The 21,616-nt window shown below is 35.3% G+C and overlaps 1 protein-coding gene across 6 annotated transcripts; it reads right to left on the bottom strand.

Moving 5' to 3' along the window:
- Window positions 1-370: 370 nt before the first annotated feature.
- LOC121079240 (translocating chain-associated membrane protein 1-like) lies at window positions 371-14,705 on the bottom strand. Of its 6 annotated transcripts, XM_040576219.1 has the most exons (12): window positions 14,443-14,556; window positions 12,226-12,366; window positions 9,175-9,235; window positions 7,533-7,651; window positions 6,990-7,106; window positions 6,839-6,897; window positions 5,979-6,063; window positions 5,607-5,677; window positions 5,416-5,520; window positions 3,755-3,898; window positions 2,845-3,005; window positions 371-1,159 (listed from the first exon to the last, which is right to left on the bottom strand). In XM_040576219.1, the coding sequence occupies exons 2-12, from the start codon at window positions 12,253-12,255 to the stop codon at window positions 1,086-1,088; spliced, it is 1,026 nt and encodes a 341-aa protein (XP_040432153.1). In that variant the 5' UTR covers window positions 12,256-12,366; window positions 14,443-14,556; the 3' UTR covers window positions 371-1,085. The 6 variants fall into 6 exon arrangements, with proteins under 6 accessions (XP_040432153.1, XP_040432156.1, XP_040432151.1 ...); XM_040576222.1 differs by lacking the exons at window positions 12,226-12,366; window positions 14,443-14,556 and adding an exon at window positions 14,676-14,705; XM_040576217.1 differs by lacking the exon at window positions 12,226-12,366 and having other exon boundaries at window positions 14,443-14,665.
- Window positions 14,706-21,616: the final 6,911 nt, after the last annotated feature.

Genomic DNA, 21,616 nt, shown 5'->3' with positions numbered 1-21,616 from the left:
AGTTAAATAATTCCTTTTAATATAAGCATATTAATATTAAAACCACATCTAAATAAAGTGTTCACATAAGGAGCAAACTAATACCTTCACAAACAAAAAACCTTGAGTCAGAGACTAAAATAAATGATTATCTAGAGACTAAGAAAGAAAAAAAAGGCCTTTAGGTTATGCTTGGTGTAGCATTCATTGCAATACTGTTTGAACGCCTCCCTGAACAGTAGTAGACTCAAGTTTAAGAAGTGGCTGTTACAAATTAAAGGAAAATAAAACAGTTGAGGAAAAAAATTGGCATGTGATTGCAAGCGTAAAATATTAACTTTTTAGAAATATTTTTAATTGAAAGACAAAACTTCCAAAGGACTAAAATACAGTAGATATTAACTGGCTACTTTTTATTTCCCCCTCCTTTTCCCCTCCCTCTACAAAAGGGTATAATCCACAGCAAAAATTCAACAGGCAATCTACTATTTCTGCCAATTGAGACAATCTGCATCTTTACTAAAGATAGTCCACATCTTTATACTGGAAGATTAGCGATGTCCTGCCAGAATTTGCACTCTAAATCTGTAATCTTTGAAGGGAAATTAGTTATAAAACATTTTTGCATTTTTCTGTATATTTTTGCTATATAGCTTCTAGACATTCCTCTTACTCCATGTAAGAGGAGTGCAATAAAGAAAATAACTCTCAGGAGACACAGGGTAAACAAATATGGTAAGAACTTTCTGGTACAGACTTCAGATTTTATAAATACATAAAACCAAACAACTAAGATTTAGACAGCCTCCTGAAATATCTGTAATAAAAATATTACAGAAATGTACTAATTTCTGATCACAGAGTCAGAAGTTCAAACTGATCTGTCCATTTTTATTGTTAAAGGTAAGTGAGTTTAAATATGACTACTGGGATAAACTAGATCTAAGAGAATCCTATCATAAAGTTAGGGTTATTAACAAAAATATTGTAAAAATATAACCTGATAGTGTCCATTTAAATAATGAGACATCCAAATTATAGCTTTGCAAGGTCAATTCTTTAACTCACAGTCTTCTGTCAAACGTCTTCTGATACTAGCTTGTATCTCATACTGGTTTTGATTTTCTTATTCTTGGTGATGCTCCATCTTCTAGCTTTGCTGCTCCATTGACAACGTTAGCTGTAATTTTAGATAAAGAAAATTAAAATACAGTAAGCAGAAATACAACTTGGCTTCACATGAAAAACACAGCAATTAGACAAGGGGAAAAAAAATCAAGTATTTGTTTCAGTTGAAATTAACTTCAAGTTAGGTATCTAAAATGTTTTAGAACTTTGACTGTATGAAGTTAGTAAGAACAGGAAATCAGACAGAAGTTGCTTCTAAGTCTAGTCTCCTATCTCCAGCAGTGAGAAGTAGCAGATGCTTCAAGAGGAATATTAAAAATATGGCAAATAAAGAGTAGCCCTACCAACATAACATCTCAGATTCCAGGGGATCTTTGGCAACTTCCTAAAGTCTAAGCTGCATTTAGACCATTGTAAAGTGTTGACTGCAACAAATCATTGACATGATATTTACAGAAAAAGTATTACGAAGATCTTTCTTGAGACATTAACGCTACTCTGAAGTCTATTGTTGTGTATACATAAATTACATTTCATTTTCCCTCCCTCCATAATATGCATTACTTTGAGTAGCTTAGAAGTTTAGGAAATGCATTGTAGATTATGAATTTAGTTTGTCATTGTTGGTTTGCTCGTTTGTTTTTATCATATTCCATGTTTGCAAGATCACACTGCTGTCAGGAATCTGAACAGTTTTGTTTCATTGATAGGTTTTGTTACCTTGCCAATTTGTTTATGAATACCATCAGCATAGAAACTTGTTGGGGCCCACTGGTAAGCTCTCTATAGAGTGACAGTTGATTATTGTCACTATTTAGACAATTGACTATTTTTATATTTTGAGTAATTACTAATAAGTATTAATCAACATCTCTTCTATGATGCCTTAGTTTAACAGTTTTGGTTTTTTTCATTATTTCTTGTACCAATCTTACTGATTCCTTCAGATTTTTTCTTTATACAGCATTCTTCTGCCAGTAAGGAAAGTGCTATCCTAGACAGCTTGCCACTTCACACTTAACAGCTTTCTCTGTCACTTTACTCTGTCACTTAAGAAGATCAGGCCATGACATGAAGAAAAGGTGCAACAGTACAGATGGAACAAAGTAGCGTATAAACGGTATGAAATTTCACAATCTTCATAACGCTTAATTGATATGATATAATACAGGGATTTGAAAGTCATATAATGTCATTTATTAAAAGACTTTTTCATTTGTCCTTTGCCAGTTACTGGGATGTTCCTTTGGAGTTCTTTTTCAGTGGGTTTGATGTTCTTTACATAATACATCTCTACATAGAAGAACAAGCAAACAAATTTAATTTTAATGATCTGAAACTAATAGAATATATAAGATATAGCAGGGATTTCAGACGAGACTCTTCTCATAAGTTAAACAATTTTTGAAGCATTGGAAAGTTTTTAAAGAGAAAAAAAATACACATTAAGCCCAGTTTCATGAACTATTCCTTGCATTTAGATTAAAATAGTCTTCAATGAATAACACTAATCATGAAGATCACCCAAGGTTAACACTAAATATAGTTAGCACTCTGAGTGCTGTCCTGTTGCCAATTAGAGAACATGTCCTAACTCCTGAAGAAGCTATCATGTTGTGTATATTCTCTACACATCAAGAGATAGATGCTTTTGCTCTTTATGAAAAGAAAAGAAGATGATGCATCTTGTATCAAACCATTTGGTCTAGAAAGAACTTAAAATGTTATGCCACTGACCTCTGTTTAGTCCCTTTTTTGTCAGTTTGTTCTTCGTGTTTGATATTTTCTTCTTCAGAATTTGCTTCTTAATATGCTCTCTCCATTTCTTCAGCTGAAAATTTATAAATTTCCACATCATCCAGGCCTGTGTTAAACAAACAGCACCCAGGCAGCTAATCCTAATGAAATTAAAGATTTTAGAGACAGTTAGATAAAAGCTTTGGTTATTCATTAATAGACTGTAAATCTGTCCTTATTTTTTTCCCCAACAGTCTACTATTAAAACAATTTAAATCTTCATACCACAGAAAACAGATATATCAGAAGGCTTTACTCAAGATAAAGTGCATCACACAAGAAATGAATGAGCACTGTATGAAAGCATCCTGATAAAAGCAATCATGTTTATCAAGGAGCTATGACCATAGCTTTCAACAGCCAATAGGAAAATATGTGACTGCTTGCCAGAAAGGGCTTCAATCTATGAATGAAAAATCATAGAGATTCGAAATCCCTCCCACATACTAGATTGCAAGCATTGATTTATAAGGTGAGCATTAAAGTGATGAGCTCATGATGAAAAAGTAATAAAATTTCAAAATGAACAAGTACAAAAATATTTTTAAAATACAGGTATTATTATTTCCAAATGATACTATGTCCACAATAGACATAGAAGTAAATAAACAATTCAGTTAAAAAAGAAGACACCTCTTCCTTCTTTCACACACATCCTGTTCTACTACTACTGTAAAAAAAAAAGATAGAGAAGAGCATAAAATTCCCCTTTCCTTAAATAATATAAAGGAAAGGTGTCAAACAGGGAATTTCTTCAAAACACACTGTCCTCTTGGACTGTTTTATTAAAAGATATTTTGAAATGTCACATTACACAAGCATTAATTGATGTCTACTAGCCTTGTTATACCTCACACTGAGTACGTTGAAGTTTCCGTCTGCTATGGAAAAACCTGGATTCTCTACTCTGGCCAGACCAAATCCAAACGTAAGGACGGATAAAGTTAGGGTCAAAAGACGCACCATTACGAAAAGTAAAGCCCAGATGGTAAATCTGAAAACAAAATAATGAAATTAATCTGCTTTCCCAGTTTAGCCCATTTCTTTTCAGTAAACTCAAACATACAAAGAGCTTTTCATTAAACTCCTCTCAGTAACAACAGAAAAAGCCTACAGAAAGGCCCAATAATTACAGAAAAAATGACTTGCAAAACATTCAGTCCTGCTTCAAGGTGTTAAATGCAGAAAATGAGCTTTCACTGGTGAATAGGGGCAACTTTCTGCTCTAGGATGTGACGAAAGAACCCTGAGTAACAGAGTGCTATTAAAATGATAAAAATAAATGTATAAAAATCAGTATTATTACTGCCATTACATAAAGATTTATTTGGAAGAATAGTTAATATCAAATGACTGATGAATTAAATGGATTAAAAAGGCACTATCGGGGGGGGGGGGGGAGAATGACGGGACGACACAGTTGCTTATTTAATCATTAGAATTATAAGACAGGAAAAGATTTTTCTCCTAATCAGTATATTTAGCCTTCATGCTTTTGGATGTTATATAATGAAAAGCAGGTAACCTCCTACCTCCAAAAACCTCACAATTAAATAGGATATACAAATGAAAAATTAGCTCTCCCACTTCCCCTATATGCATTCATAAACACGGATTTTCTGAAAAGAACATTCAGCACGCCTATTTAAAATGTTGGTTTTAAGGAATGACACGAATAGGTCTGGTGAGAAGACCAGAAAGGGAAGCAGCACTACACTACCTCAAAGGAGGCTGCTTATACATAATGGATTGCATGAAAGAAAGCAAGGTGTTTATGGTAACACCGTTCAGCTGGGCAGAAAATGGAAGAATATGAAGCAAGAACACATAAATGGAACAATGTTGTTTGTTTGTTTTGTTTTTTGTTTTTTCAAATTGGAACCTCCAAAATTTCTTGCATTCAAATGGCAAAACATACCCTATCCTTCTTAGCATGCTTCCGTTATGTATCTCTCTTCTACATATCATTTCTTTCTCAAATGCATTACTTTCATACCCATTATTCTCAGAATAGTTAGGAACCCTACCCAAGAGATATATAATTGAGAACACCTTATCAGCTACGGATTTTCAGACACCACCTCCTATGTTGTACAGTTACTTCCCTTTTGCACCTTAACTATAAAGGAGAAAGACCTACAAAAATTTACAGGGAATGTTGCTTTTATTATCAATTCTTTTTTTTTTTTTTTTTTTTTTTAAGTCATCCCTACATACAAGTATTTATGGACACGTAAGTAAACTGGCATCATATAGAAGCAGAAGCCAATATATATCTCATATGGGACTTTAACAAAAAGCTTAAGCAAACTCTTACAATGATGATTATGAGGTGGTATATTTGCTTCTATGACTATGTAATTATGATGACTTCTTTTGGAATTCAAAGCAGGTAACAGTAGACATAGAACAAGAGACTTGCTACCTAAGTACTTTTACATACGTTGAAATCCATTTATATGCAATTAGTACCCAAAGTTCTGAATTTTAATTAATACATGAAAGATTTACCCTTTTTGCTTGTTTTCATCACTGAAGTAGAAAAGACGTGAAGCATGGAACATGAGTTCCACTAAATAGTGAGGTATCATCAGAATTAGCCCCAAATGCTGCAAACTATAAAACAGAAACATTATATATTTTTTAATTTAAGTATGAAGAAAATAGATACATTGATTGAAAATGAACATGTAAATACTTACTTCAATATATAGGCACCAGAGATATGAGCAATGTAAAGGCAAATATAACATAGCTGCCTTGGAATATCTTCCTAAAATTGGAGAAATTATAATAAGTGCTGTTATGGTTTCACTATATTATCCAAAGAAAAAACACATCATTCATTAAGTTTGATTATTTTTCATACTACTGTGCAAGTGTCTGGAAAGAACACCTGAATCTGAAACTACAGAATGCCTATACAAGTTACCTAGGAATGCAAGCAAATAAAATACATAAATGGTATCTAAATAACTGAATATACAAATACAAGCAATATAAACAAATATTAATATGAATAATTTGAAAGGAATATATATTTAATTAACTGTACCGATGACTTCTCTCCATACCTTTCGGATCTTCTGGAAGTATAGTTCTGACAGTGCATGAAGCCAATAGGCTATCTGGCAAATATAGAAGAATTTTACCTGAAAACTAAACAATAATTCAGATGAAGAAAACGAAAGCTTGAAAACTCACCATCTTTTAATATGAGATAAATTTTAATTCGTTATCTTAAAATACATCATTCTGACTCATTATACTTTATGATTCCCAAATCATGGGAACTGCAAATACAAAACAAACCTGTGATGACAGTTTTTTTGAATTAGTGTTCATAAACTTCTTGATAGCAAGTTCTCAATCACCTTTTGAGACAGTAAGAAAGAAAGAAAAAAAGACCCTAAAAACCAGAAACAGTGTATCATGTGAGCAGTAGAACTCACTTCCTAAAAATTAGTACGATCCCCCTTCCTTCTACCACCCTTGCCAGGAAACAGATAAGATGAAGAAGAAAAAAGGCGACAAACATGAGTTCTGTAAGTCATCTTAATAATAATTAAAAATCAATTAAGTTATAAGTCCTGTCTATTAACCCACTCACAAATATACATTTCTTCAGTGTAAAACAGTTCAGCAGTCCTATTACAGGTCCCATTTTGCAAAGAGTTTCACTTTGTCAGCTACCACAGTTAATTTAAAGGTAAAGGTAAGAATACATGCAAATATCTCAGATTTTTAAATTATCAAAAATTACCTTTGGATAAAACAGCCGTCAATTTTCAAACAAAAGAAAAGATTTTCACTTAACTGTCATTCTTACCAAGTACCAACGTCACTACCTTATCAGCAGTCCCTAAAATTTTGGGCAGGGAAATATCCAGTGAGTAGAAGCACCAGGTTTTCAAACTGAAAATAGAATACTTACAGCATACGAGAATGAGGATAATCTTTCCACAGTAATGTTGGGTTCACCACGAATTCTTCCTAAAGAAAAAGACCATTGATTTAAGGACCTTCTTAATACTTCAAGTCTATTTTTTTTTAAATAAAAATATCAAATAGAGTGACTTACTTACTGCATTCAAAATACTGGCTCCCCATACAAATGAAAATAAGTAGAAAAATGCTAGCTGCCCTGATTCATTGAACTTGCTGTGCTTTGTTTTTGACAAATGCAGACGTCTATTAATTTTCTAGAAACAAAAAGATGAACAATACATTTAATTTCTAAAACAAGCAACTACTATGGAGTTAGCGTTCCCTCTTAATTTCTTAATTCCCAGATCTCCCATTCCTTAACCAAAATGCATAGCTCCCACTATTCGAAACCTTGATCTGCGCTTTATACACCAATTTACTAAGATTTGCCACTAAAGTAAAGTTCACACAGAAAATGTTCAGATATGTTCAAACATTTTTTCCTATAATCAATCATATTGATAAATGCTTCAAATCTATTTGCACACAGAAAACAGTTGAGCTTCTGTGGTTCAAATGATCTACACGTGAAGATATTCCACAACCATTTAACAATAGATAGAAAAATAGAAAAACTGTTAGCAACTGATGGCTAAAAATAACATTTAAAACAGGGAACTACACCCCAATAATAAACTTACATCTAATATGTAGTCCTGGATTACAGCATGCAGAATAATAGCTATGAGCATGTAGAAGAAGATTGTAGCAATGTCTTTAGGACCATATTCATAAAAATTAACACGTTCACTCTTGTCATCTGAAAAAGAAAAAGTGTATTTTTTACATTCTTATGAAGAAATACTCTGCAACCAAGAAAAGGCAGCAGTGACCACTGTTCTTGGAAGTTACAGTAAATTGATACAAGAGACCAGTTACTTTCTGGTTTTGAAAATTACTTTTTAAGCCTGATTCAAATGACCTACATCCTCTTTTCCTTCAATACAGTGATATAATTATAAACCAGGAATGAACTATTGAGAGCAGCAGACACTGAGCTATATCCTCAATACATTTTTTTCATCCAGACCATCAAAACAAACAAACAAAACATCCTACAGTCTACATTTTAGTAGAGAACTGATGAGATTCGCTTTTAAGACTCATGACTACACGTAGAAAAAAAAACTACATAGTGAGGATAGCATCTACAGTCATTTGACACATTGGTAAATAACAAGCAACTTCTATCTCTTTTTAAAGAGATGCTGCATATTTGCAAAGTAATTTTACTTTTACAGAACTAATAATATGTTCCTATAAATCAAAAACAAAATTGCTATAAAAAAAGAATATTACTATTGTCACAAATACTTCAAGTGTTTGCATTTACAATGTTTAAGTGTAGGAGAAAATATACATGAAATTCAATTTAAAAAGCACGTAGAAGAAGCAGTAGGCCTGAAGAAGGCTTATTTTGTAGGGATGTCTCTCCTTTGGCCTACAAACACTCCTTCCAACAGCTCCACCTTTCTTCACGCATCTATGAGACAACAGAAAAGAAATAACTTGCACTTCAACTGCTGAAGAACCACACTCATCCTGATTTGCAGGCTAACGTATCTACCATTTACAATCCTCTGCTTTTGCCTAAGAGAGGGCAATGAGTTGGATGTTTCAGCTGCCACTTTTCATAAACATCAAGGAATTTTAAAACTTTTTTTTTTTGGTCTAACTATCCTTAAGACTACCCTTTGACAAATAAAAAACAGCAGAAATATGGCCAAACATTTTTTCTAAAGGATACTAGGCCAGAAGGTGTCAAGAAAGCAATTAACTGCTTCCCATAACAGGAATGGCACAGGTCCTAACACACAGTACATTTGCAGAATTCTAAGTGTGAAATGTCCCATTTCCATGTTTGAAAACAGCCTGTGATATAATCAATGAACAAGTAATTGCATATCAAATGCCACTTCTGCCTGCACTATTTTTCAAAAGAGACATTCACTAGTAATATATTCCTGAGTCAAAACCTCAAAAATTCCTGGTGTAAAACTCATCTAGATCTTCTTTTAAAACCTGATCACACAATTGTACACATCTATACACACTCACACACCAAACACTATGAAGAGGTCACATCACAAGCATCTTTATATCCGCAAATGGATTTTACCTTGGTCTCTGCTACAGGAGATTTCTACCTGATGCTGCTCAAATATCAGTAAAATATTTGTATTATAAAAGTGAAGTTTTGAGAGCAGGGGGAAAAAAAAAGTAACTTTTAACAGTTGAGCTCTTTCATTACATAGAAGCAAAATAGATTTGATTTAATCTCACCAATGGTACAGGTGACATTGTACTGCACAGTAATAAAGATGATGACGTACTTGGCTGTGACCTGGAATTTCGAAAGAAACAAGAAAAAGCTATCAGATTTTTCAAATAAACTGGACTATACAACAGCCAAAAGTAGAAGATTATGCCATCAACAAATGTTCTTCCACTTTTGATTTAAATCAGCAAGGTCCCCGAAGTGTTATTCATCTCTTTCAAATGGAGAGGTTCACCTTGTTGCAAATCCTTCAACATTTGCTGAGTAGGGTCAGGACTTGAATTATGTCCTTTTAGCTAAGGATCAAATTATTCACTGTTCTACTAAATAACATTTTAAAGTGTTTAAAAGTGTAAATGGCTTTTATTTATTTCAAAAGTTAAGACTCTAAATTAATCTAGATGGAAAGTTTCACACAACCTTGGAAGATATTCAAAAAAGTGATATACTGGCTAAGCCTCTGTATAAACAAATTGAGTATTCAAAACATCACAGTAGAACTGTAAGACTCACCTATGAATTTTTGTCTGATAAATCAAGCAAGAAAAAAAACAAGTAAGATTGATCTTAGAAATAAGATCAACAGTAACCAATGGTATATTTTTACATTACTTTTTCCTCTGGTGGCAAGACTATTCAAAAAAAAAAAAACAACAACAACCAAAAAACCTACACCCAATGCTTTCAGCCATCCCCAGTTCCTGATAATGTCTTCCCATTTCCATCCTGTAGTATATGTAGCTCTTAGCTATGGCAATGGAACTGTTTATAATCTGGATTACTGTATGACTCTACAACTGAGTGGTAAGAGGTAAATGTTTGCTTAGTTAACTGAAAACATTTCATTATCTGGCTTGCACAACTTCAAAAACAGCTGTGTTGATCTAACTGATAAAGTGATAAACTATAACAGAGATGTAAGTGGAAGGGGAAACAAACAACTGGTTCTTTTGGTGCAAAGAACGCAATACAGAATTATATCCTGCACCGCCATAGTGAATACATTTTTTACACCTGCAAGCAGTCAGTTATCTAGGTTATAAATCAGAGAACGGCAACAGGCTTCATCTGAAAAATGATGTGAGGTAAAAGAATACATTCTTGTATCTGTTACATTTTCTCTTAAACTAATCTTCACAAATGTGAATTAAACGAAAAAAAAGAAAGCTATTTTCACCAGGTGTTACACAGTCTACTATTTCAAAGTATAACTAAGAACATCCAGGAGTACATAAAACAAGCATCCATTTAACCAGCTACAAAGCAAACAAGTGGCACAAAAACGCAACAGATCCTCTGTAACAAAGGGGGAAATGGCGTATCACTTCAGTACACAGCACCCATGAAATTAAACAGTAGAAGAGTCATAATCCTCAAGAGTGCTTTTGAAATGAATTCTCATTAAGGAAAGAAAAAATAACATTTTTTCTGGCATACAAAAGTGACCATCAGACACTACAGTCCCAAGAACGATTTAACCTCATGTAAGCCAGCACTACCATCAAAAGGAGCGATCTTGCCTTTTTCTTGTCTGCCAGTTGCTTCTTGTCTCTGTCCGTTTGCACTATCAAAAGTAGTGATGTGGTGAACTGGACAGGAAAGTTATACAAAGTAAAACAGACCCAGCCAAACAAGAGGGAGGAGAAAACCCTACTAATTATAACACAGATGTATTTCCTAACATGCTGTGCTACTCAGCTGTGAAAGTTCTTTCATGTGCTCAGTGGCGAGAACAAACAGCGAGAGCTTCACCAGCTTAAAGTGTGCATGGAATGAGAGCGTGACAAATCCATTGACAATTCTCCTGGAAAGACAGGGAAAACATAGGTTGTTACATAGGGATTGATGTCACCAGCACCAAGCTAAAACTGAACCATTTGCTTTCAGTAAGTCATCACCCAGGACCCACAGCAACACCCTCCCTTGCAGAGAGGCGTTCTGACAGCACTGTGCAACTTCTGCCAGATTCCTTAATTCGGGACCATGCCTCTTTCCTCTCATTGTACATGCCAAAATGACAACAGCGAAGTGGTCAATGGTTGTGGCTCTGCTGTGCTGCCTTCTGAGACTGTGGATGACTGCAGGCTGTAAGAAAAGCCTTATTACAGAATCCAGAGCAGCTCAAATGGCAAAGAGAAGAAAAGGAGCAATCTATAAAGTAAATGGGTGCATAGCTTACAAATCTAACTGTTAAGCTTGTACTTCACATTTTACAAAATACCCTCTTCATATTTACTTCATTAACATAATTCCTGTTACCCTGCATGTTCACTGCAATCTTATTTCACTCTAAAAAGAACTGAAATCATATGCTTCCTTCAGTGGAATCCACTCAAGTATTATGATCATATCCCAAAGGCATACCAGGAAGTTAGCTCTCCTATGAATAAGCTTTCTCTTTTTCTAAATGCTCTTTGGGAGAAGAGGGTAGTAAGCATCTTTGCTCAAGCCCAGCAGGTTAGCTTGTCCATTTGTCCATGAAGCATACAACATGACACTACAAATGTTCTACTCTACTGGAAGTATGGGAGCCCAATTAAGTCGTATTCTGTGGTAAGACAGCCGTGGATATAAGGATGATGTAAATTTTTCTAAAAGGAGGAAAAAAATCACATGAAGCTTCCTCTGAAAAGATATTAGAGGCTTAAGAAGAACTAAAAGAAAGGTTTCTTTAGAAGACAAGCGCCACCCTGTTCTCAGGAAAAGGAGCAGTATTGGGCACATAAAAGACTATAAAGGTTCTCAGAGGAGAAAATAAAAACTTTACTATTTTACCTGTTGTTTTTTAACTGCCACTTTTCAGCATGTTATAATCAGAGCGGATCTCCTTACACACATCTTTAGACCTCATTATAATCAGCAAAGTTAAGGTATGGGGAAGCACAATTAAGGTGGATAAACAGTCTTAAGTATAAGAGTTTTCCTTTAAAGAAATTCTTATAATTCAATTTATAGCATTCCAATGCTAATTTCTAACTTTAACATACTTATTGTTTTCTTATATGGTCTTAAAAATATGAGCAATAGCCATCTTGAAAAGAAAACCCTGTATTTACCATAGTACTATGCAAGCCTGAGCAGATCATTCAATAGTTAGTCAACTGTGAAAAGTCTCATTTACACTTTCTTTGACTTATTACTGTATAACCACGAGGTACCACAGGTTAGGTTTGGACGTCTGTTATTGACAGTTGCAGCTGAAATCACAGAAAGCATAAAATGCAGTGAAAAGCATTGATTAAAAAGACAAAAAAAAAAGTAGCCCTTCAGTGCTTCAAACTTAAAAGTTAAAAATAATTTCTGTTTAATACAGAGAGGAAATCAAGACCAAAAGAAAATAGAAATAGCAGCTGTGAAGGCAAGTCCAGTAACACTTATGAAGCGCTCAATATAGAAACATGATAAATGTCACCAAAAAATACTGGAAGAACATCAGTAGTTTTGTTTGTTTGGCAGAGACTGAATTACAGATTATAAAAATGGTCTAAAACCTCCACAGTGAACAAATGAAATATAGATTTAATTCACATAACTCTCGTATTTATTAATAGTTTTGTTCTGTATAAGGCAGAGATCTAATACAGAAAAATCTGGTCATAGAATGAAAGGATGTATAGGTTTTTTTACATAGATTATAGCAATATGAGTATTTATCACCTGCTACATAGCACCACTGTTCCTTGCATAGCACCTGAAAGCTGTCTCAATCCACAGAGTATTTCTGCATCAAAACGTAGATGCACGTTTAAATTATATGGTAAGTATATTCAAACACACACTATAAAAACACACCACAAGCCACCCTTGAATATAGTCTGCAGAACGTTGAACTTTAATTCCTATTCAGTATAACTCTCAAACAGTTTACTAATTATACTTGGGTGTAACTATTAACTCTCTCTTCTTCCTTTAAAAGAAGCCACCTTCATCAGAATAACGATGCTGACCCTGTGGGAGCTGCAGAGTCCCTCCAAACACCTGTAGAGTTACAGGAATACGACCTCTGCATCATATACAAAGCCTGAGCTAACAAATGGAATTCTGAGACTGAACTCAAAAAAAAAAAAAAAAAAAAACATTTTTGTTTTAACAGTAGAAAGACACAGGGCAATACTATTTTAGAAGTAACATATATCAAGATACATAAAAAGTTCCTTTTGGGATTCCAAACAGGGTTTACATTATCCCATGTGCTGGCATTTACTTCTGTTCTCAAATCCTTTATCACCCAAGTTGTTAAGCTCCTAGCAATTTTTTTTTTGTACCCCAAGACTGAGTTCTGCATTTCATATATAAACTTCTATACCATATTCCTCCATAGATAACAAAACTTATACCTCAACATCAGTTTGTCCCCATCTAGAAGGGAATTATCTGTACATCACAATTGCTTTCTCAAAAAAGTGAGCAACTGCATGTAACTCTTTTCTGTCCGAATTTAACAGTAATTATAAATCAGATAGTTCTAAACTAAAATCTTACCCAACTGGCTGAATATGTTGAAATAACTCAGTGTAGTATTTGTTTATTCACTTCAACCTCTATTTACCAAGCCCTCACTCAACACTACCATAACATGTTTACTCAGTAGCACACACTGAAGAGTTCTATCACAGAAGTGAGAAAAAGATGCCAAATACAGCAGTATATGGAGCGGCGGTGCAGAAGTGTGACTAGTAGTTTTTAATCACCACCTGATTAAGCATACTTATAACAAAAACTGGTGGTCTGAAACCCTCTGTACAATAGTGTTCCTGTTTTACCACGTGGACGTTTGAAGAGGGGAAAAAAGTTCGAAACAGTCACAACAAAAAGACATACAGTGACTTTGCTTTCTGTGTGAGGGGCATTTTTCCTCATAACGGAACTGAATAGAAAGGAGCTTATGGGAAGCTGTTAGGAATCAAGGTGCAGATGTGAAAGAAAACTAGACGAGAAAGAAAATAAGAGAGCAGCCAGCAGAAGGGCTGAGAAGTACGAATAGGAGCTGGCAAAGAAGGCACCGGAGAACTGAGGGGGAGCTGAGGGCGCCCGGTCCGGGTGCACGGAGCTGGGTGTTAGGGCGAAGAGGAACCGTGATCAAAACCCTACATGGATGAGGGGAAAGGCAGACTGGGCCGGAGGAGCTGGGCAGAGGCCCCCAGCCGCAGGGCTGAAGCACAGAGGAGGCTCTGAGGCGGGCACCCCAAAGCGACTGCCCCACAGCAGGACCGGGACCGGGACCAGGCGCCGCTCCCCTCAGCGGCCAGCGGCCACCTCGCCCCGCCCGGTACCTCGAACATCAGCCCCAGCAGGATGCCCACGGCCAGGTAGGACGCGGCGTCCGCGTGGTTCTGGAGGACGAACTCAGGGCTGAGCACCGGCGAGCTCCTGCCCTTCCTGCGGAGCCCCATCGCGCCCACGGCCCCACTGAGGGGTGCGGCGACTCCCGCCCAACCGCCTTCACCTCACACACGGTAAACACATCCAGCCCTATGGGCCCACCCCCTCCTCAGTTTTAACCAATCAAGATGAAGGAAGCCACGAGTGGCGGCGGTGGAAGCTAATGGTTAGGCGACTTGGAAGAGCGGTTTTTAAGGGGGTGAAGCTTCGTGAGGCGGTTGGGCGCTCGCGGCTGGAGACGGGTGAGGAATGAGTGACAAGGCCTCTTACCAATCTGATACGCGCATGGGTGGGGCTTACGCGGGAGGCGGGAGCGGCTGTGGGTTGAGGGGGCTCCCGAGTTTGTGAGGCGCATGGCGCACGCGGGTTTCTTCACGAGGCTGAGGAACAGGAACCTCTGCTGGTGGGGAGCGGCTCCTCAGCCTCCCCTCTGGAGAACAGTCGGGATTCTTCACCCCGTTAGGCAAAAGATGTTGAGAAGTCCCCTTTGTTTCCTTTTTCTATTCCACCCTCACGTTGAAATGGAGAGAGAACGGATTCATGGTGTTCTGAGGTGTTAAAAATACAGAAATTTGTGTATCTGCTGGTTCTATCCGGAATTTAGTGGGAAAAATGGAGCAATTTATCAGAAGAAAAAAAAAATCAGATGGGGACAAGTACAATTTGGGGACAAACCAGTTGGGGTCAAGGGACAAGTAGGTCCTCACACAGAAGAGGAAAAAGGGAAAATCAGATAGCGCCTGGTCTCAACTGGCTCGGGGGAGGGCAAGACTCTCCTGGATCCAGCTGTCAAAATTGCACCTAAAATTTGGTTCACCTGTAAAGCTATTTTGGCTACCTGTTGGTTATTAAATGTTTAATGCTTCCCCAAGCAGTTCTGAAGTATGTATGCTAGAGTCTGCTTTCTGTTAAATGTTCTGCTGCTGAGCTTGGCTATGCTTCTATTCCTTTTCCCAACTCTATTTTAGAGTTTCAGACTAATATTTTCAGAAACTAGATTTTATATCTTATTTTAAGAATTGCTAAAGAGCAATTGTACAGAGAAAATACGCTGCCATGCGTGTTCTTCTCCTCAGCTGAAGAGACACATTTGAAATAAAATACTTGTAATTTTTTTACAGACAGTGGTTGATTTTTGATGAAAAATATAAAATAAAATTGAAAGAACGTCATAATTACTTAGCATAATTGCAGTTTGTTTGGTTTTTAGCTACAAAAATTAGCCATGTTTCAAAACAATTTCTTTTCCCTGGAAAGTCCAAAAGAAAGGGGCAAATAATGATAAATAGAAATGGAAACCAAAAAAACACAAACTTGGCTTATGATTTTATAACCCAAAATATACTAATCTGATTAAAAATGTTAGCATTCTTTTTGTACTGTAGCGGAGTGCACAAGCTAATTTGATTTTTTATTTTTTTCCCCCCTAGGAATATGATTTTCTAAAAGATCCATATCTTTAAGGCCTCAAGAATTGTTCTACATCTGTATAGCTTCTAGATTTGTAGTTTTGTAGATAATTTTACTTTTAGCATAAGTTTCAGCTCTCATGCTGAAGTTCTAAACAAGCAATAGAATTTGAATTTTTATTTTGAAACAAAGCTAAAGCAATTTAGGAGCAGGTAACTTCTATCACTTATTAGTCTCTTACATAGATGCACGCTTTCTGTAGGAGAAAGTAAGTTTCAATATGTTAACCAAGTTTAAAATTTATAATTAGTAATTGCACGATTTTGTAACAACGAATGGCAAGGAAGGTTTAGATCATGAGCTATAATGAGATAATAAGGTATGATAATTATAGTAATATTAAGCTAGTGTTCAAGTTCGTACCACAAGAGCTATCCAATAAGATCTATATATATTAGCTGAAGTTTTTAAAATATACATATGCTGTATGCTTAAGAGGATATCACTGTTGTCTACAATGTTCATTTTGATTAACAAAAGCCTTGAAATTATTCTTTTGCAGTAAAACATTGTGTGTGGGATGCAAGAAAAATCAAGACTTAATGTTGCAGGCTGCCATTTTACTCCTTAGAACCTGTGGTCAAGTTTTCTTCTTTTCTGAAATTTGATGACAGGGTCATGTTCAAGGAGTGAAGTGACCCCTTCTACCTATTACAAGTATGCTGTTTTCAGTAGATCTCTAAAGTGCTGAAGTCTTGTCTTTGGCATGTAAGTAAATCCTATTTCTTAAAGCACTGTACATACGTATTTAAAAACAAACAAACAAAAAACTATATTTCTGTTGCTTACAAGTAGTTTTCTGAGATACCTTTTCAGAATTTATGTTATTTAGTATTTGGAAACTGAGATAACTGTTTGGGCCTGCATACAGACAACCCACTTATTTTTCTGGCTACCAACTTTCCTGCCTGGTTTATAATTCTGTGTTTTTGTTGTTTGAACGATTGAGTCCCAGGTTTAAGGACCCAAGATTTCTTTACATCTTTGATTCCACAATTCTGAGTTATACGTGGGCACATATCAAATACAGCCCACCTTGTCATTTTGAATGTCCTACCCTTTAAACAAATGAGCTTTGCAAACATAGCTATTCTTAGATGCTTTTTTCCATTAAATGAGTAAATAAAACAAAAACTTAGCCTCTTGTTAAGAAAAGATTATGGTCTAGCCTTTCTGCTTTTCTGTTGATTTATCATGTTATTTATTTAGTAAAGGAATTAAACAGAAAATTATCATCAGCCAGCTAGCTTGAGAACAGCTGCATAGGATTTAATACTTAGTCTCTTCTTAAGTTTTGTTCATTTGTTTTTCTAGTATCTAGAAAGCAAAATGAAATTAATGTATTTTGCGGAGCTGTAGAAATCAACCAGAGATCTGCTTGCCCACGCAGAAGGAACTGAGAATGACTTCTTTATTTTATGCTTCAGTTAAATAAGATGATTTAATTTGGAATTTGAGAAAATTCAGAGGAAAAAAAGTCATCATCATGGGGTAAGTAAGACAGTTAAAAAATCACAAAGTAAATACATTCAAATTGGCTAAAGGATTTCCTTTTGTGTTTGTGTGTTAAAAGACAATCCAAGTCTGGGATTTTTGGTGGGGTGGGGAGGTGTTAGGAATTGTATGAACACAGAATAGCTAGAGACCTTTTCTAGCAGCATTTAGGATCTAAATAGACAAGATAGATTCCCTGTGGGGAAGAACCATACCCCGTAAGCATTGAGCAGTTCAGTGGCATAAAAATGTATTAATTCTGTTCTTTGGGGTGTAGGGGAGGAGAGAGTACCTAGGAAAGGACTAGCTGGGAAAAATGAGAGAAGAGAGATGTGCATTAGGTGAATCATGGTAGGAGTATAGTCAGATTTTGGACTGCCAGAGGTTCTTTGCCTTTTGCAAAAAAAAAAAAAAAAAATCAAAAATTATAACCTTTATAGGTTAGAATCTATAGGTGATTTCTCTGCACAGTCTTCAGCTATAGTCATGTGGCAAAAGGAAAGGAAGAATCATCTGGGTATGACTGAAGTGAGGATGATCTTCTTTGATCTGTCCGGGGCCCAGAAATACCTGAGGGCAAGGAACTAGTCTGCTTGAGCCAGTTTGCTGTCTGCCTGTTCTTACGATACTGGTTTTACAAGACAAAGTAGAAAAAGATCAGGATTTCCAGTCATGGAATGATTTGCATTTGAAAAATATTCTCTTTATGCCAACCATTTGCCTGCGCAGAATCTAACTGTTGGAATTCCAGCTTATGGGACAGAGTTCTATCGTAGTTTGAGAAGGAGAATGACAGATACGAAGTAAAATAAAGTGCAATATACATGTCAGGTGTTTTGATTTATTCTGTACCTAAAAACAAAACTTAAACAGGATATTCTTGTTTTACACAATTGGCATTTAATGCCAAACAAAATAAGACCCAGTAGCAACAAAATAATGATAATAATAATAAAAAGGTTAAATAATAGTAGCTGAGATTAAAATTACAAGAGCCTACTAATCATCGTCCATTTGGGAATTAAGGAATTATCAGCTGAGCTAAGAAAGGAGTTTTTCTGTCAGAGTATAATTTTTTTCATAAAAAAATAGTTTAGTGCTTTCCTCTGACATATAAGATCCAACCACTTTTGCAGACAGGGCTTTTAACTGGATGATTTTTATGCTTCTGTATGGTATTTCTTGCTTCTCTTTGTACTTCATAAGTGACTGTAAAGCAGACTTCTACTTTGTAAGAATTGAAACTCAGCATCTAGTCTGCGTAGAAGTTTTACAAAAATGTAGCTTTGCAAAAAGGAGATACCATTGTGTACCATTAAGTGTACCCTAGTGAATTTTGAGAACTCAGTGCTACAGTTAGAGAGCAGTCTGCCTATTTTTTGATGCTCTACTGTCTCTGAAATAAAGGAAACTGTGTTAATAATGTGCAGGCTAAGTCATGTAATTGGGACAGGGAAGTGAAGAAAGAATGGATTTGTGTCTCAGACCTATAATTAAAATACTCAATGGGAGTCATACATCAAAAAACCCTTTACAATTAAACAGCAGTTGAAGTCATTTTACTATAATATATAATTGAATAGTTGTTGTAGAGCCTTAAGAAAGGCAGGAAACAAGCACTAGATTTTAGGTAGCAAGTAAGAGTGAAAAGCTATCTTGCTGTTTTGTAAAAACCAAAATTAGAAATTCAGTTCAATGTCTGCATCTGGTAATCAATTACTGGCTGTTATGCAATGATGTGCAATTTCTGAGGTGACTGATTGCAGTTTTTATTTAGAGTCTATTACGCAAATAAATACTCTACTTGCAGAGCAGGTGGAACAATTCTTGCATACATTAAAGCAGTAGTGCCTTCTTAAAAGACCATACTTCTAATACAAGCTCCTATATGTGTCTGGCTTTACACCACCATTTGTTTCATTCCGAGGCTGGTTCTGTCTTTCAACCTGCAAATCTCATTACAGTCCAACATGACATCTTTGAAGGCTATCTACTAGGTGCTGAAGTGACTGCAAACTAGTTTATAACACTATATTTAGAAAGTCAAATGTAGTTAATTTTTTTTTGTCATAAGATTTTCTAGAAAGACAGGGAGGAATTGAATTAAAAATAGAATGATTGGTTTAAGGGAAGGTTATTTAGGAGACCAACATTATAGTTTTAATTTAAATTTATTTTCTGTTACTATATTGACTGTACACCAAAAAAGATCTTTCAGATCACAACGAAAATGCCATTATCGATGGGGTTTCAGTAAAACCTTTAAGTTAAAAACACTTATTTATAAAATGCTATCGTACTGTTGTAGCTTGGTATGAAGATGATTTTGATGTCTAGATGCTTAAGTATTATGTATTTATGCTGAAAGTATCTGTTTGTTGGTATTTGTTGCATTGTTGTTCTTTATAAGGTATTTTAGAGTTATTTGTAGTTGAACAGAAATAGAGCAATTGAAAGGATTTCACTATTTAATGTAGTAAGTAGATTCTCCACATATTGCCAAATTCTTGTCTGAATAGTCTGCTTTAATATACATCTAAAAAGCCAGCCCTGTACATTATTTTATGTTGGTTTTACAACCCCATCAGGGTTTTTAGCGTATATCATATATATCTACAGGGCACTAAACCTGCACTGTTTTACATTTATTTACCTTGTAAAACAGCAATCATTGAATTATCCAGTATATACAATATAATTATTTATTTCCACATATACCTTTTTGCACTTATGTGCTATTTCCCATATAATGTGCTTCCCCCTACACATGGAGTTTTTAGATCTCAATATGCTGTTCTTCAAAGAACAGCTTTCAAGGTCACCAACTGATTAAAATTCTTATATTAAAAGTGTTTTGTCAGAAATGACGTTCTAGAAGACAGAAAATGTAAACATTCTAATTAATGTTATATTGTAAAAGTAATATGTGCTTTTTCTGCAGCTTGGATAATGATAATAAACTAATAACTTAGGTTTTCAGGCTTTTATGTTTTTGGCCATGTCTGGGGCAGATTTAATTCCAAACAAAACTATTTCAGGGAAAATTTAAGATAAAAGCTTTTAAAAGATTTCCAGCAAACACTTCTCATTTGCATTTGATTTTGTAAAATATTTTTTTTATTATTATTATGACTCTGTAATAACTATTTCCTTTTCCTCCCTGACAGATTAATAATATGGCAGTAACACTCCCCCCAAAAAAAGAAAAAAAATTGCACTTCATGCTTATTTTCCTGATTTTATTTTATTTTTTAAATACAAGAAGAATAAAAATAGTATATTCAAACCCAGTATATCCACTTGTACTAGAGGCAGGTTGTCATCTGAAATAATTACCACTATGATATATAGAGACTGCACAATGATCCTATAATTGGTATTAGTTCAAGAGTAACTTTTTTCTCTGTGTTTTCACCTCAGATAAACTGAATTATTTATTGTATCACGTTTTTTCCTGAAAAAAAAAAAAAATTGCCACTAAAGCATAAATAGGAACGAAAGTACAGGTCAGACATATTCTTTGACTTTATTGGTAAATAAGAACACTTATGTTACAGGCTCACTTTACGTGAATGTTAACTTTGAGAAGGATTTAGACTGTATCAGTACAGAAACAAAAATATACTTTTTTTGCAAAATAATAATTAAAAAAAAAATCTGGCTGAAAGGGATCTCAGGAAGTCTGTAGACGAACCTCCTATTCAAAGTGTGATCAAGTTGTGAGGTCAGACCAGGTTGCTCATGATTTTATCCAGTCTAATCCTGAAAACCTCCAGTGCAATCCAATCCACATTCACACACCCCAAAACAAAACAAAAAAACCCACAAAGGTAAGCCGGCAGTGATGTTCAGCCAGGCCTTCATAAATCAACTAACAAGAACAATGTGAATGAGCCATGACCATTTGTTAGCAGTCATCTCTGTTTACCTTTGGGAGGCTGAAGGCCATGAAAGCCTGCAGGGTTTTTAACAGAACCAAAAAACATGTGTTACTTTGTATTTAGACATTGTATTAATTGAAATTTTGGCACCAAAATCTGTGTGTATTTCAAATAAGCACCATCCAACCTGGCTTATAAGGCTGTGTTATAAATCACAGCC

The sequence above is a fragment of the Cygnus olor genome, chromosome 16 (genome assembly GCF_009769625.2).
Source record: "Cygnus olor isolate bCygOlo1 chromosome 16, bCygOlo1.pri.v2, whole genome shotgun sequence".
NCBI lineage: Eukaryota > Metazoa > Chordata > Aves > Anseriformes > Anatidae > Cygnus > Cygnus olor.
The sequence above is the reverse complement of the archived record's forward strand: the minus strand, read 5'-3'. Positions and strand labels throughout refer to the sequence as shown.

Coding starts and splice junctions, on each gene's coding strand:
- LOC121079240 (XM_040576217.1), bottom strand. CDS start 14,562: ATGGGGCTCCGCAGGAAGGGCAGGAGCTCGCCGGTGCTCAGCCCTGAG. Junction 5,521..5,606: donor TCTGGTGCCTATATATTGAA/GTAAGTATTTAC, acceptor TCTGTTTTATAG/TTTGCAGCATTTGGGGCTAA. Junction 1,160..2,844: donor AAAAAAGGGACTAAACAGAG/GTCAGTGGCATA, acceptor CTAAAATTACAG/CTAACGTTGTCAATGGAGCA.